At 41.4% G+C, this 17,289-nt stretch overlaps 1 protein-coding gene and 1 long non-coding RNA gene across 7 annotated transcripts in view; one reads left to right on the forward strand and one right to left on the reverse strand.

The window, feature by feature from the left end:
• Positions 1 to 17,289, forward strand: part of LOC129033174 (uncharacterized) — an 86,087-nt gene that overhangs the window by 49,779 nt on the left and 19,019 nt on the right. The gene's annotated exons all lie outside the window — the stretch shown is intronic.
• Positions 1 to 17,289, reverse strand: part of CNOT10 (CCR4-NOT transcription complex subunit 10) — a 90,186-nt gene that overhangs the window by 25,594 nt on the left and 47,303 nt on the right. For 4 of the 6 annotated variants that reach the window (XR_010125755.1, XM_054481259.2, XM_054481257.2 and 1 more), the window contains exons 11-13: positions 14,738 to 14,859; positions 13,306 to 13,482; positions 10,773 to 10,853 (exon numbers count right to left, since the gene is read on the reverse strand). Coding sequence is in view for 5 of the 6 variants with exons in the window: in XM_054481259.2 (XP_054337234.1) it covers positions 10,773 to 10,853; positions 13,306 to 13,482; positions 14,738 to 14,859 (380 nt within the window). In the remaining variant the exon portion in view is untranslated. The remainder of the gene's footprint in view (positions 1 to 10,772; positions 10,854 to 13,305; positions 13,483 to 14,737; positions 14,860 to 17,289) is intronic. The other 2 variants (XM_054481260.2, XM_054481261.2) reach the window with 2 other exon arrangements.

The following is a 17,289-nucleotide window of genomic DNA, read 5'->3' on the forward strand; positions in this document are numbered from 1 at the left end:
AAAAAAACTGTGGCATAGTAACAACATTCACACATGTAAAAATCATGTAATAGCATACAAACATTCAAACACACTTGTCTTAAAACCTTAGAGCAGCTCTGTTCAAGAGAAATACAATTAGAGCCATAGCCAACTGCAGTGGCTCACACCTGTAATTTCAATGCTTTGGGGGGACAAGGTAGGAAGACTGCTTTAGCCTAGGAGTTTCACTTCAGCCCAGGAGTGTTAGGACTAGATTGGTCAACACAGTGGGACCCTGGCTCTACAAAAAATAAAAAAGTAGCTGGGCATGGCAGTACATGCCTGCAGTCTTTTTTTTGGGGGGGGGGCAGGGAGCGTTGGGACGGAGTCTTGCTCTGTCGCCGGGCTGTAGTGCAGTGGCACAATCTCAGTTCACTGCAACCCCTGCCTCCTGCATTCAAGCAATTCTCCTGCCTCAGCCTCCCGAGGAGCTGGGACTACATGGGCGCACCACTACGCCCAGCTAATTTTTGTATTTTTAGTAGAGACGGGGTTTCACCATGTTGGCCAGGATGGTCTCAATCTCTTGACCTCGTGATCTGCCCGTCTCGGCCTCCCAAAGTGCTGGGATTACAGGAGTGAGCCACCGAGCCCAGACCATGCCTGTAGTCTTAGTTATCCAGGAGGCTGATGTGGGAGAATTGCTTGAGGCCAGAAGTTTGTGTGTGGTGTAGTGAAAGTTTGTGGTATAGATTTTTTTGTAAAAGACAAAAAAAAAGGAAGAAATATAATTGAAGCCATAAATATGATTTAAATTTTTCTAACAGACACGTTTAAAAAATAACATTAAAAGAAACACGTAAAATTATTTTTATTTATTTATTTATTTATTGAGACGGAGTTTCACTCTTGTTGCCCAGGCTGGAGTGCAATGGCACCATCTGGGCTCACTGCAACCTCCACCTCCACCTCCTGGATTCAAGCGATTCTCCTGCTTCAGCCTCCTAATAGCTGGGATTACAGGCATGCGCCAGTACACCCGCTTAATTTTTTTGTATTTTTAGTAGAGACAGAGTTTCACCATGGTGGCCAGGCTGATCTCGAACTCTTGACCTCAGGTGATCCACCTGCCTTGGCCTCCCAAAGTGCTGGGATTACAGGTGTGAGCCACCTCGCCCAGCCTATTATGTTTATTTTTTTTGAGATGGAGTCTTGCTCTGTCTCCCAGGCTAGAGTGCAGTGGCACAATCTTGGCTCACCACAACCTCCGCCTCCCGGGTTCAAGTGATTCTCCTGCCTCAGCCCCCCATGTAGCTGGGATTACAGGTGCCCGCCACCACACCTATATTTACAGCTATATTCATCTATATTTACAGCTGCTCCCATGACTTGTATTACTGCCTGAGCTCTGCCTCCTGTCAGATCAGCAGCAGCATTAGATTCTCATAGGAGTGCGTATCTTTTTCTTTTTTTTTTTTGAGACGGAGTCTCGCTCTGTCGCCCAGGCTGGAGTGCAGTGGCGCGATCTCGGCTCACTGCAAGCTCCGCCTCCTGGGTTCACGCCATTCTCCTGCCTCAGCCTCCTGAGTAGCTGGGACTACAGGTGCCCACCACCACGCCTGGCTAATTTTTTTGTATTTTTAGTAGAGACAGGGTTTCACCATGTTAGCCAGCATGGTCTCGATCTCCTGACCTCATGATCCACCCACCTCAGCCTCCCAAAGTGCTGGGATTACAGGCGTGAGCCACCACGCCCAGCAGGAGTGCATATCTTATCCTGAACTGCGCCTGCAAGGAATTTAGGGTGTGTGCTCCATATGAGAATCTAATGCCTGATGATCTGTCACTGTCTCCCATCACCCCCACATGGGACCATCTAGTTGTAGGAAAACAAGCTCAGGGCTCCCACTGATTCTACATTATGGTGAGTTGTATAATTATTTCATTATATATTACAATGTAATAATAATAGAAATACAGTGCACAATAAATGTAATGTTTTTGAATCATCCTGAAATCACCTCCCCTGCAACCCTGTCCACAGAAAAATAGTCTACCATGATCCTGGTCCCTGGTGCCAAAAAGGTTGGGGTCTGCTGCTTAAATTGATGCGTTTATATTTCTTTCCAGTCAATTCCCGCAACCACTCTTCTGATTTCTAGCAATATAAATTAGTTTTGTCTATTTGCAAAGTTTTGTTTGTCATATAAATGGTATAAATGGAATCACACAGTAGATACCTTATGCGAAGGAAAAGAAGAAACAGAAAAATGTTTTGAGATTCATCCATGTTAACTTGTGCATTAGTAATTGGTTTTGGTTTGAGACAGGGTCTCACTTTGTCACCCAGGTTGGAGTGCATTGGTGCAACCTCAGCTCACTGCAGCCTCAAATCTACAGGGCTCAGGTGATCCTCCCACCTCAGCCTCCCGAGCAGCTGGAACTACAGGCGTGCAGCACCATGCCTGGCCAATTTTTTGTACAGACGGGGTTTCACCATGTTGCCCACACTCGTCTCAAATTCCTGGACTCAAGCAATTTGCCTGCCTAGACCTCCCAAAGCGTTGGGATTACAGGCATGAGCCACTGTGCCCGACCTCATTGGTTCTTTCTTATAGCTGACTAGTATTCCAAAATACAAGTGTAATACAACTTAGTTATCCATTCTTCTACTGATGAATATCTGGGCTATGTCTAGGTTTTGTCTACCAGGAGTAAAGCTGCTATAAAATTCTTTTGTGGACAAGTTTCTGTTTCTCTTTGGTAAACATCTAGGAACAGAATCACCTTAAAATTTCAAAGTCATAGCATTTATTTAATTCCAGGGCACAGAATGTTTGTGTGAGTATGTTATCTCCTTAATTGAATAAAACTTATGGCTTCATACAGCATTGAGTGGTTCAGAAACTGAAGCAAATTTCTAAAAGTGTCATTATGTGTACAGTTGGTGCTTGGAATCCACAGGTTCCAAATCTGTAGATTCAACCAACTATAAATAGAAAATATTCTAAAATATAATAATAAAAAAACACTACAATAATTTTTTTAAAATTAAAAACCAATACAGTATGATAACTTTATATAGCATATATAGTGCACTAGGTATTATAAGTACTCTAAAGATGACTTAAAGTATATGAGAGAAGGCTGGATGCAGTGGCTCATGCCTGTAATCCCAGCACTTTGAGAAGCCAAGATGGGCGGATCACTTGAGGCCAGGAGTTCAATACCAGCCTGGCCAACATGGTGAAACCCCGTCTCTACTAATAATACAAAAATTAGCCAGGCGTTGTGGCACACGCCTGTAATCCCAGCTACTTGGAAGGCAGAAGCAGGAGAATCGTTTGAACCCAGGAGGCGGAGGTTGCAGTGAGCCAAGACTGAGCCATTGCACTCCAGCCTAGGCGACAAGAGCAAAACTATGTCTCAAAAAAATAAAAAAAATAAAAATAAGTAAAGTATATGAGAGGATGTGCACAGGTTACCTGTAATTACTACACCATTTTATATAAGGAATTTTATATCTGAGGATTGTGGTATCTGTTGGGGGCCCTGGAACCAATCCCTCAAGGATACCAAAGGATGACTATATAACTTTCTTGATCCATTATATTAGTATCTCTAAGTTCATCCAAACCTTACAGTTAAACTAGTTAGCTGATTTCTGCGACATTTTCCTAATTTGGGGCCACATTTTAATTTCAATTGTGAGAATATTTTTCTGAAAACTACCTTGATTTAATATAGAATCTCACAACTTCTTTAATTATTATCTGCCTTCTAAAAATATACTTGGTAAATTGGTTAGAATGAAATTTTTTGGACTTACCTTAATTTATGTGCAAATGAAAAAAAACAAAAATACTCAAGGGGCTATAAACCCATATCATAAAAAGTGGCCACTGGAAAAGTCATGATAATTTACTGCATATTAGTTATGCTGGAAACAGAAAATGGGGCTTTGCATTGGTGTCTTGGGTATTATTGAGCACAAGAGGTCAAATATAATAGCCCATAAAAGTTAACTATATACTAGTCACATTTTCAATAACCTAAAAGAGTTCAGGTCAGAAACAGATGAAATCTCAAAGAATTTCACAATCTTAAAACACAGTGCTCAGGCTCTCACATAGAAGACAGCTGGCTCCTGCCACAGAATTGCCCTTTAACACACCCAACTGCATTGTGAGCTTTATGGCTTTGAAAATTACGACACAATTCTTTTACAACTCCTCCCCTTCACCATTTGTGTTCACATTACCATTGCTACTGTCTGGCATAACAGTCCTTTTTATAAATCTACCCTAAGGCTCCTTCCATCTTGTACTGTTTCCTTTCTCCTTCCCATCTGCTCCATAAGAAAAAGATATATATATACTACAGAATCCACCCTTGCCTCACTTTATGATGATGGCATTCCCTATGGAAGCCCTATGCTCCTTTTCACACACACAAAAAATGGAAGTAATATTATTTTCTCTGAAAATCATCAATCCTCTTCCTACGACATATGGAAAGCAAACAGCTGCACCCATGAAAGGTAAAAAACTCTTGGAGAGGAATCCCACCCTGTATGCGCACTTCTCTTTAATGACATTCTCAGAAGGTAAAGTTAAATTACACAACTCTGCAGATGTTTAACCACTGTAGACAATATACTACTTTTTGTGTGTGTGTGTGTGTGTGTGTGTGAGACAGAGTCTCAGTCTGTTGCCCAGGCTGGAGTGTAGTGGCACGATCTCGGCTCACTGCAACCTCTGCCTTCTGGGTTCAAGCAATTCTCCTGCCTCAGCCTCCCGCGTAGCTGGGACTGCAGGTGTGTGCCACCATGCCCAGCTAATTTTTTTGTATTTTTAGTAGAGACAGGGTTTTGCCATGTTGGCCAGGCTGGTCTGGAATTCTTGACCTCAGGCGATTTGCCTGCCTTGGCCTCTCAAAGTGCTGGGATTACAGGCATGAGCCACCGCACCTGGCAGAAACAATATACTTCTTAAATTGCACACATAAATAAAGCAATCCTAAGATTAGTACTCATTAAGCCGGGTGGGTGGCTCATGCCTGTAATGCCAGCACTTTGGGAAGCTGAGGCGGATGGATCACCTGCGGTCAGGAGTTCGAGACTAGCCTGACCAACATGGTGAGACCCCCATCTCTACTAAAAATACAAAAAATTAGCCGGGCATGGTGGCATATGCCTGTAATTCCAGCTACTTGGGAGGCTGAGGCAGGAGAACTGCTTGAACTCGGGAGGCGGATGTTGCAGTGAGCCAAGACGCACCATTGCACTCCAGCCTGGGGGACAAGGGCAAAAATCTATCTCAAAAAAAAAAAAAAAAAAAAAGATTAGTATTCATTCAAGTAAACTTGTAAAAATTAAATCAAGTTTGAAAAACTGTTTCAAATGTCTTCTTCATTAAGGATTCCCTTTAAATGTGTATAACCATATTCACTGCAGCATTATTTGTAACAGCAAAAGCTGAAAACATTATAAACAGCTCAATAGAAAGCAATGTTAGATAAATTAGATCATATCCACAAAATGCAACTCTAGGCACCCATGGGAAAGAGTGAAACAAAGCTTTGTGCTGATATGGGAACAAAGTAAGGTACAGAGCAGTTTACAGACTACAAAATTACTGGTAAAGGCCAGATGCGGTGGCTCACGCCTATAATCCCAGCACTGTGGGAGGCTGAGGTGGGCAGATCACTTGAGCTCAGGAGTTTGAGACCGGCCTGACCAACATGGTGACACCCCATCTCTACCAAAAATAGAAAAATTAGCTGGGTGTGGTGGCACATGCCTGTAATCTCAGCTACTCAGGAGGCTGAGGCATGAGAGTTGCTTGCACCTGGGAGGTGGAGGTTGCAGTGAGCTGAGTTCCCTCCATTGCACTCCAGCCTGGGCAACACAGTGAGACTGTCTCAGAACAACAGCAACAAAGACGACAACACACCAAAACAAAACAAAAAGCTATACCACATGAAAAGAAGTTCATTAGAGAAATGCAAATACAAATCACAATGAGATAGCACTACACATCTTACTTCCCTATTAGAATGAGTAAAGTAAAAAGTGCCTACAACAGTCCAGGTGCGGTGGCTCATGCCTGTAATTCCAGCACTTTGGGAGGCTGGGGAGGGTGAATCATGAGGTCAGGAGACCATCCTGGCCAACATGGTGAAACCCCGTCTCTACTACAAATACAAAAATTAGCTGGGCGTGGTGGTACACATCTGTAGTCCTAGCTACTCGGGAGGCTGAGGCAGGAGAACTGTTTGAACCCAGGAGGCGGAGGTTGCAGTGAGCCGAGATCATGCCACTGCACTCCAGCCTGGTGAAAAAAAAAAAAAAATACCTACAACACACACAAATATCAAAACAAGTATGTGATGAAAAAATAAATTTTTTTAAAAAAGAAAATATGAAATATTGTGGTAAAGAAACTGGATCACTCATACATCACTGGTGGGAGTGTAAAATGGTACAGTCACTCTGTTAAAAGAGTTTGGCAGTTTCTTTTCTTCTCTGTTTTTTTTTTTGTTTTTTTTTTGAGATGGAGTCTCACTCTGTTGCTCAGGCTGGAGTGCAGTGGCACGATTTCGGCTCACCACAACCTCTGCCTCCTGGGTTCAAATGATTCTCCTGCCTCAGCCTTCAGAGCAGCTGGGACTACAGGTGCACACCGCCATGCCCGGCTAATTTTTTGTATTTTTAGTATAGATGGGGTTTCACTATGTTGGCCAGGCTGGTCTCGAACTCCTGACCTCATGATCCGCTCGCCTCGGCCGCCCTAAGTGCTGAGATTATAGACGTGAGCCACCGCGCCCGGCCTTGGCAGTTTCTTAAAATATTAGATATGTAACTCCCCTACTATGCAGCACTGTTGGACGTTCATCCTGAGAGACAAAGATTTATGTGCACATAAATACCTGTGAATATTTCTAGCAGCTTTATTTGTAACAGCCCCAAACTGGAATAAAGCTAGATGTCCTACAAAAGGTGAATGATTAAACTGAGGTACAATCATACCATGGAATAATACTCACCAATAAAAAGGAACAACAATTGATTTACTCAGCAAACTTAAATGAATTTCCAAGAATTATACTGAATGAAAAAAATCAATCCTAAAAGGTTACATGCTGTATGATTCCATTTATATAACATTTTTGAAAGACAAAATTATAGAAATTAAAAAGAGATTAGTCGTAACCAAGGGTTAAATAAGGGGCAGGAGCAGGAGTGGAAGTGGGTATGGCTATAAGAGGGCAATATGAGGGATCTTTCGTAGTAATAAAAATGTTCTGCGTTAGGCACGGTGGCTCACAACTATAATCCCAGTGCTTTGGGAGGTCAAGGTGAGAGGATTGCTTGAGGCCAGAAGTTTGAGATCAGCTTGGGCAGGACAGCAAGACCTCACAACTATACAAATTTTTTTTTTTTTTTTTAAAGACAGAGTCTCGCTCTGTCGTCCAGGCTGGAGTGCAGTGGCGGGATCTCAGCTCATTGCAAGCTCCGCCTCCTGGGTTCACAGCATTCTCCTGGCTCAGCCTCCCGAGTAGCTGGGACTACAGGCGCCCGCCACCACGCAGGGCTAATTTTTTGTATTTTTAATAGAGAAAGGGTTTCACCGTGTTAGCTAGGATGGTCTCAATCTCCTGACCTTGTGATCTGCCCGCCTCGGCCTCCCAAAGTGCTGGGATTACAGGCATGAGCCACTGCTCCTGGCCACAAAATTTAAAAAAAATTTTAAGAAATTGAATGTAATGAAAATATTGTAAAACAAAAAAAGTTCTGTATCTTGACTGTATCAATGTCAATATCCTGACTGTGATATTGTACTAAAGTTCTTTTTTTGTTTTGAGACAGAGTCTGTTGCCTAGGCAATAGCGTGATCTTGGCTCACTGCAACCTCCCTCCGCCTCCCCGGTTGAAGCCATTCCCCTGCTTCAGCCTCTCGAGTAGCTGGGACTACAGGCACATGCCACCACACCCAGCTAATTTTTGTATTTTTAGTAGAGATGGGGTTTCACCATATTGGTCAGGCTGGTCTTGAACTCCTGACCTTGTGATCCGCCCACCTCGGCCTCCCAAAGGGCTGGGATTACAGGCATGAGCCACTGCGCCCAGCATGTACTAAAGTTCTGTAAGAAGTTGCCTTTGAGAAAACTGGGTAGAGGGTAGATTATGTCTCTATATTATTTTTTATTTTTAGAGACAGAGCCTCAATCTGTCATCCTTGCTGGAGTTTGGTGGTACAATCACGGCTTACTGCAGCCACGACCTCCAGGGCTTAAAGTGATCCTCCCACCTCAGCCTGCCAGCTACCTGCAACCACAAGCATGCAACATCACACCCAGATAATTTTTTTTCTTTTTTTCTTTTGAGAGGGAGTTTCACTCTTGTTGCCCAGGCTGGAGTGCAACAGCGCGGTCTTGGCTTACTGCAACTTCTGCCTCCCAGGCTCAAGTGATTCTCCGGCCTCAGCCTCCCAAGTAGCTGGAATTATGGGCACCTACCACCACACCTGGCCAACTTTTGTATTTTTAGTAGAGATGGGATTTCACCATGTTGGCTAGGCTGATCTCGAACTCCTGACCTCAGCTGATCTGCCTGCCTCTGCATCCCACCAATGTGCTGGGATCACAGGCGTGAGCCACTGCACCTGGCCTAATTTTTTGATTTTTTTAGAGACAGGGTCTCACTATGTTGCCCAGGCATCTGTATTACTTTTTAGACTATTATGTGAATCTACAATCGTCTCTAAATGAAGTTTAATTTTTAAAAAAAGACACCATGGAGTGAAATAAACAAATAAAACAAAACTATTTGTGGAATGAAGTCACAGCAGGCTTAAAGGGAACTGTGTAGAAAAGGACCATCTAAAAATCAGTGACCAGTATAAGAGGTTAAAAAAAGAGCAAAATAAACCAGAGTTAGTAGAAGAATAAAATAAAGAGCAGAAATGAAATAGAAAACAGAAAATGAAGTACAAGTCTATTCTCTGAAAACATCAATCCAATACGTAAATTGCTAGCAGGACTGCTTAGGAAAGAAAAGAGAGAAAGCAAGAGATCCCACAAATATCACAAATTAAAACTGGCGGGGCGCAGTGGCTGATGCCTGTAATCCCAGAACTTTGGGAGGCTGAGGCGGGTGGATCACCTGAGGTCAGGAGTTCGAGACCAGCCTGGCCAACATGGTAAAACCCCGTCTCTACTAAAAACACAAAAATTTAGCCAGGCGTGCTAGCAGACACCTGTAATCCCAGCTTCTTGGGAAGCTGAGGCAGGAGAATCGCCTGAAACTGGTAGGCAGAGGTTACAGTGAGCCGAGATCACACCACTGCACTCCAGCCTGGGACAGAGAGTAAAACTCTGTCTCAAAAAAAAAGAAAGAAAGAAAATAGACGTATAACTGCAGATTCTACAGACATTAAAAAGGTAAAAAAAATATTATGAACAATGTTAAGCCAATAAATTTGACAACTTAGAAAATTCCTTGAAAAATAAAACTTTACCAAACTGAGATAAGATGAAATACAGGCCGGATGCTGTGGCTCACGCCTGTAAACCCAGTACTTTGGGAGGCCGAGGTGGGCGGATCATGAGGTCAGGAGATCGAGACCATCCTGGCTAACACAGTGAAACGCTGTCTCTACTAAAAATACAAAAAATTAGCCCTGCGTGGTGGTGGGCGCCTGTAGTCCCAGCTACTCGGGAGGCTGAGGCAGGAGAATGGTGGTGAGCCGAGATCGCGCCACTGCACTCCAGCCTGGCAGAGCGAGAATCCATCTCAAAAAAAAAAAAAAAAAAAAAAAAAAGAAATACAAAATCTGAAAAAAGTGTTGTTGAACAAGTTGAATTCATTATCAAAAATTTTCCTGCAAAGAAAATCCTAAGCTAGATGGTTTCACTGTTGAATTCTATCAAATACTTAAGGAAGATGTAATACCTGTCCTTTTTATTAGTTCAGGGGTACATGTGCAGGTTTGTTATATGGTAAACTTGTGTCATGGGGGTTTATTGTACAGATTATTTTGTCACCCAGGTACGAAGCCTAGTACCCAATAGTTATTTTTTCTGATCCTCTTCCACCCTCCACCCTCCAGGAGGCCCTAGCGCCCGTTGTTCCCCTTTTTGTGTCCATGAGTAAATACCTATCTTACACAGACTCTTGCAGAAAACAGAGGAAGATGAAGCACTTCTCAACTCATTTATATGGTCAGCATAATCCTGAAACCAAATCTGACAAAATCATTTCAAGGAAAGAAAAGTATGGACCAATCTTCCTCATGGATATAGAAGCACTTATTCCCAACAAAGTATTAACAAATCAAATCTAAAAATTTATACAAAAGAAAATACGTTCTGACCAAGTAGGGTTTATCACAAGATTGAAAGATTGGTTTAACATTTGATCAGTGTAATTCATCATATTAACAGTATAAACAAGATAAAAAATAATGTGTTCCTTTTTTTTTTTTTTTTTTTTTGAGACGGAGTTGCTCAGGCTAGAGTGCAGTGGTACACTCACTGCAACCTCCGCCTCCCGGGTTCAAGCAATTCTCCTGCCTCAGCCTCCCAAGTAACTGGGATTACAGGCGCCCGCCACCGCGCCCGGCTAATTTTTGTATTTTTAGTACAGACAGGGTTTCACTATCTTGGCCAGGCTGGTCTCAAACTCCTGACCTAGTGATCCACCAGCCTCAGCCTCCCAAAGTGCTGGGATTACAAGTATGAGCCACTGTGCCCAGCCATGAATATGTTCATTTCAATAGACGCAATGCTAATTTTGTTTAGATACTCACTTTAAGTTTTCTAATTCCTGTTTTCTCAATGGAGAAGAAGGTGGAGCTGGAATGAATTTATCTCCATCATGGCTTTTACTGCTAAAATAGAGGTAAGAGTCTTAATTATGAAGAGCAACAAATAAATAATTAAATGTAAAATTTTGTTTCCCTGTCCTTACTCCCAACTTTTTTTTTTGAGACAGAATTTTGCTCTTGTCGCTCAGGATGGAGTGCAACTGCACGATCTCGGCTCACCACAACCTCTGCCTCCCAGGTTTGAGTGATTCTCCTGCCTCAGCCTCCCGAGTAGCTGGGATTACAGGCGCACACCACCACGCCCAGCTAATTTTTTGTATTTTTAGTAGAAATGGGGTTTCACCATGTTAGCGAGACTGATCTCAAACTCCTGACCTCAGGTGATCCGCCTGCCTTGGCCTCCCAAAGTGCTGGGATTTACAGAGGTGTCTCACCTCGCCTGGCCTCCCATGTAACTTTTTACAACAAAAGTGTAAAAGAGTTAAACAATGGAAATGCTTAGTAATTTGGTAACACTAACATGTTAAAGCTATATTGTATATTAGTTTCTTCCCCCACTGCCCCCACCCCTCCAACACTGCTTTAAAAAATCTCTAACTGAAAACAATATCTTTACTATAGAAAGGAAATAACTGAAAAATTTCACACATTTCTCATTATTCTAATTACCCTGACCCCCCAACCCCTGCCTTTTCTTGAGACTGGATTTTTGAGACTCTGTTGCCCAGGCTGGAGTGCAGTGTGGCATGATCATAGCTCAATGCAGCTTCAAACTCCTGGGCTTAGGCAATCCTCCTACATCAGCCTCCCAAGTAGCTGGGACTAATGGTGCCTGGCACCACACTCAACTAATTTTTTTATTTCTTGTAGAGATGGGGTCTCATTATGTTGGACAGGCTGGCTTCGAATTCCTAGCCTCAAGCAATCCTTCAGCCTTGGTCTCCCTTAGCACTGGGATTACAGGTGTGAGCCACCATGCTTGGCCCAAATTTTCTATAGTAAACATGTATTGATTGCTATTATAATCAAGAAAAAATGCTGGGATGGGAGATGTAAGTTTAACGATGCCATGTATAAAAAGCAGAATTTCCAGCTGGGTGTAGTGGCTCATGCCTGCAATCTCAGCACTTTGGGAGGCCAAGGAGGGCAGATCACGTGAGGTAAGGAGTTCAAGACCATCCTGGACAACATGGCAAAACCCTATCTCTACTAAAAATACAAAAATTAGCCAGGCATAGTGGCGCTGGGCCTATAATCCCAGCTACTTAGGGGGTTGAGGCAGGAGAATCACTTGAGCCTGTGAGGTGGAGGTTGCAGTGAGTTGAGATCGTGCCACTGCTTTCCAGCCTGGGTGACAGAGGGAGACTCTGTCTCAAAACAACAACAACAACAACAAAAAAAAAACAAAAAGAAAACAAAAGAAAAGAAAGAAAGAAAGAAAAAAGCTGAATTTCCTATATATAATGGTATGTGTTTTGTCCTTACCAAAAGTTCTCCCAATTTCCATAGTCACATAATTTTTATTTATTTATTTATTTTTAATTTTTTTGAAGAGATGGGGTCTTGTTATGCTGCCCAGGCTAGACTTGAACTCTTGGCCTCCTCCAGCACCCTGCCTAGATTTGCATAATTTTGAATTTATACTAGAAAACCAGAAATATACAAAAATATTCTGGAGGTTATTCATTATAGTATATTAAGAGGATAGACAGAGGATAATAAGAAATGAGCAGCTTTAGGAGTTAAGTGTTTATTTTAATAAATTTTTTGTTTTTTTGAGATGGAGTCTAATTCTGTCACCAGGCTGGATGGAGTGCAGCGGCATGATCGTGGCTCACTGCAACCTCTGCCTCCCGGGTTCAAGTGATTCTCTTGCCTCAGCTTTCCCAGTAGCGGGGATTATAGGTGCCCACCACTATGCCCAGCTAATTTTTGTATTTTTAGTAGAGACGGGGTTTCACCATGTTGGCCAGGCTGGTCTTGAACTCCTAACCTCAAGTGATCTACCCACCGTGGCATCCCAAAGTGCTGGGATTACAGGCGTGAGCCCCCACACCTGGCCAAATTTTTTTTAAAGATGTCTGACAACAGGACTTCTTACAAATATCCCTCTTGTCAATGAAAAGCTGCTACTTTGTTTTTTTTGAGATGAAGTCTCACTCTGTCGCCAAAGCTGGAGTGCAGTGGCACAATCTCGGCTCACTGCAACCTCTGCCTCCTGGGTTCAAGCAATTCTCTTGCCTCAGCCTTTTACAGGCAGGCATGAGCCACTGCGTCCGGCCAAAGCTGCTACTTTCTACTTTTCTTTTTCAAGGATCTCTCCTAACTTAGCCTTCACCTTATTTCTCTCTTCCAAAAAGACTCAGAAACATAAATACTTTCCCTTCTTGTTATGCAAAACAGAGAATTTCAGAAACTCAGGTTGAAGATTTTAGGAATTTACTTCAAGAACAAAGGGTTTACTAAAGAAGTCCTAAAAGGATTTTGCCAAGGGAGGTCACAAGGATTAGAATACCTGCAAGTTTCACTGCTTTCGCTGCTCTCTGTGTTCCCACCTAATTGATTACTATTTTTAGCCCCATTTTCCTGCTTTGGATCTTGCTGTTCTTCAGGTAGCAGCAACAAGGCATTTCTGAGACATATGGCTGCAAACTCCATACTGGCTACAGGAATGGCCGAAGACTGCCCATCACTTAAAAGAACAAAACCAAATTAGCTAAGTGGATAAAATATTTTAAAATAAGGCTTTTTTATCATGAGGAATAAAACCAATCGATTATAAATGAAAGCTATGCCTTTTGATAGGTAGAAATTTTAATATAAGCAGTTATAAAAGCATGCTAAAGAACCCAAATCCTAAGTATAGGTTGTAAATAGTATAAATAATGGATTGCAAGTATATAAATTACATACACTGTGTCTCTAGGAATGAGACCAAGGAGGAGAGACAATTTGATGTATATCACAATGTTAATGTTAACATATTAGAGAAACTGCAGACAAGGGCAACTGTAATGAGGGCAAGGAGAGGTATATTAAGAATGGGATGAAAGGGAAGAAAACAGATTTTCACGTTTGAGCCTTACTTTGGTTGATCCTTGCTTTAAAAAATGCCTCTATACACTTTGAAATAGCAACATTACTTTTTGTCTTATAATTTCACTGACATTTTATACAACTTTCTGTTGGTTTGATATAACCAAACAGAATCTTTACTAGAGAAAAATAAAATTTTGAAAAGTAGTAACAATTTTGAAATTGCTTTAAAACTTTGAAATGCTTTATCATAATAGTTTTAAAAAATATTCTTGCATTACAGTTTAACTAAATTAAGACTAAATTATTGTGTATCAGATATTTTTTAAACTTTGGAAAAATTTTTAAATGGTAGAGAACAATTTTCTTCTTTGACAAAAACAAATTAAGGCAGCTAATTATTTGCAAAGTTTGCCACTTTACAAATAATGGCAATTCCAAATTGTCAAATGAAGATTATACATGTGACAGCTTCTATACTGCTTTGGTTGCTTTATGTTTTAATACACCTTTTTTCTCTGAATAGTAAGAATTCGCTTTCATGTATTTTCAGTCCTAGGAACCATAAGAAAATACCTAAATGAAAAGTATCAACGATAACCAAAACTACATAAAAGGGAAATACCAAGATGCCCTCTTCTGGACATTCTTAATAATGGCACTGAACAGACTAGGGTTTCCTAGGCCATCAATAATTGCAGCACCCATGGATGTAATAAACCAAAATCACGTTAGATAACATTCACTATGGACCTATACATGAGGGTCTGTTTGTTGAAATAGCAATAAAATCTAGTTACAAAGTGGTTCCTCCTATGCAATGATAAATCCTAATCATACTTTTATATATAAGTAACATCATGTAAACTAGTATTAAATATATATACACTTTTTCTTTGCAAAATACTTACTTATAAACAGTATTCTGTACAGACTGTGATGCCAAAACTATTTTACGATGATAGCCTTGACCAACAATAGACTGTACAATTCCTTTTTTGCTGGGAAGGCCTTTAGTTTCTTGTTCAGAAGTCTGCAAAATACAAATAATTTCCAATAAATTTAAGGGAATTGTAAGATGTGGTATAAAAAATAAGGGAATACCTCTCACAATTACTCTAAATTTAAGAAAGTTCTTAAAATCAATGAAGACTTTTTTTGGTGATAATGGAAACATGTTTGGTATTAGTGGAAAAAGTATATAAGGCTGAAAATCCGGGATATGTGCTACATTTTGTTTACATGAGATTGGAGAAAATTCTAAGAACAAAATCCAATTCAATTATGTCCCAATAATTTATTTAGAATCATTTACTTAGAATATTCTAGACCTCCAGTACCATGCTACATATTACAGGTACTTTGACATCAGAGTAAGGAAAATAAGAGAGCCCAAAACAGTGTAAAAGAAAAAGGAAGCAGCTCCACTTCCTAAACACAGATCATTTCCTTCTTAATTCAAAGTATTAATTATATTGTCAACAATATATAAACTTTAATAAGCTGTACATGGTGAAAATTTACATGGACACAATACTTGCCTTCTAGGAAATTAAAATCCCCAAACCAAATGAATAAACATTAAACCGAAAATAATAAAAGCTACTTACACGTACATAGTACTTCAGGATATTTGATCAAGATGTATTATCTCACTACAGAGCTCACAGTGATAATTTGATTTATGATCCCCCTTCATTCTAAGTCTCTAATTTGGTTGGGTGCAGTGGTTCATGCCCGTAATCCCAGCCCTTTGGGAAGCTAAGGCAGGAGGATCACTTGAAACCGGGAGTTCGAGACCAGCCTGGGCAACATAGTGAGACCCCCCTGTATCTACTTTTTTTTTTCCTTTTTTTTTTTTTTTTTTTTTTAAGACAAGGTCTGGCTCTGTTGCCCAGGATGGAATGGAGTACAGTGGCATGATCTCGGCTCACTGCAACTTCAGCCTCCTGGGCTCAAGTGATCCTCCTGCTTCAGCCTCCCAAGTAGCTGGGACTACAGGTACAGGTGTGTGCCACCATGACTGGCTAATTTTTCTATTTATTTTTTTTAGAGACAGGGTTTTGCCAAGTTGCTGAGGCTGGAAAATTTTTTTTAGGCTTGGGTGCAGTGGTGTAGTCTTGGCTCACTGCAACCTTCACCTCCTGAGTTCAAGTGATTCTCTTGCCTCAGCCTCCTGAGTAGCTAGGATTACAGGCGCCTGTCACCACACCTGGCTAATTTTTAGTAGAGATGGGGTTTCACCACATTGGCCAGGCTAGTCTCAAACTCCTGACCTCAACTGATCCGCCCGCCTCGGCCTCCCAAAGTACTGAGATTATAGGTGTGAGCTACCGTGCCCAGCCAGAAAAAATCTTTTATTTATTTATTTTTTTGAGATGGAGTATCACTCTGTCACCCAGGCAGGAGTGCAGTGGCGCGATCTCGGCTCACTGCAACCTCTGCCTCCCGGGTTCAAGCAATTCTCCTGCCTCAGCCTCCTGAGTAGCTGGGACTACAGGTGGGTGCCACCACAACCTGGCTAATTTTTTGTATTTTTAGTAGAGATGGAGTTTCACCGTGTTAACCAGGATGGTCTTGATCTCCTGACCTCCTGATCCACCCGCCTCAGCCTCCCAAAGTGCTGGGAATACAGGCGCAAACCACTGCTCTAGGCCAAATCTTTTTTAATTTAAAAAATAAAACTAAGCTGGGCAAGGTGGCTCACACCTGTAATCCTAGCACTTTGGGAGGCTGAGGCGGGTGGATCACTAGAGCCCAGGAACTAGAGACCAGTGTGGGCAATGTGATGAAACTCCACCTCTACAAAGAAATACAAAAATTAGCCAAGTGCGGTGATGCATGCCTATAGTCCCAGCTACTAGGGAAGCTGAGGAGGGAAGATTGCTTGACACCAGGCAGGTCGAGACTGCAGTGAGCCATGATCACGCCACTGCACTCAAGCCTGAGTGACAGAGTGAGACCCTGTCTCAAAAATAAAATAAAATAGAACAAGTCTCTAACTTACCTGCAGGTGGAATCCCAAGTAGTTATCTTACAATGACATCCAAATTCTCACATACCAGAACAAACTGGAGTCAATCAATATGAATTTGCAAAACTAATCTCTGCCCTGCAAAAAGTCTTTTCTCTAAACACAAATGTTTCTGTACTGTTACGTATTGCTCCTGAATGTAACTTATAGTTGCACTTCCATATATGACTTTTAATAAAGAACATACTACACAGTGCTAAAAAATACAATAAAACTGCTCTGATCAAAACTAATTGTGTATAGAGAAGGCCATGCAATATTAATGAAAAAGTGGATATTTTAAACCATTATTATGAGGACTTCCGTTCTGACTTCTTTTCCTAGTTGTGGTGATAAATTTACATGGATTCATCCACATTCTCTTCTCTTTTCTTATTGCTAAGGCCATGAAAACTGATTCAAATGGCTAGATACGAAGATGCAACAGAT

This window comes from Pongo pygmaeus, chromosome 2, assembly GCF_028885625.2.
Source record: "Pongo pygmaeus isolate AG05252 chromosome 2, NHGRI_mPonPyg2-v2.0_pri, whole genome shotgun sequence".
Lineage (NCBI taxonomy): Eukaryota > Metazoa > Chordata > Mammalia > Primates > Hominidae > Pongo > Pongo pygmaeus.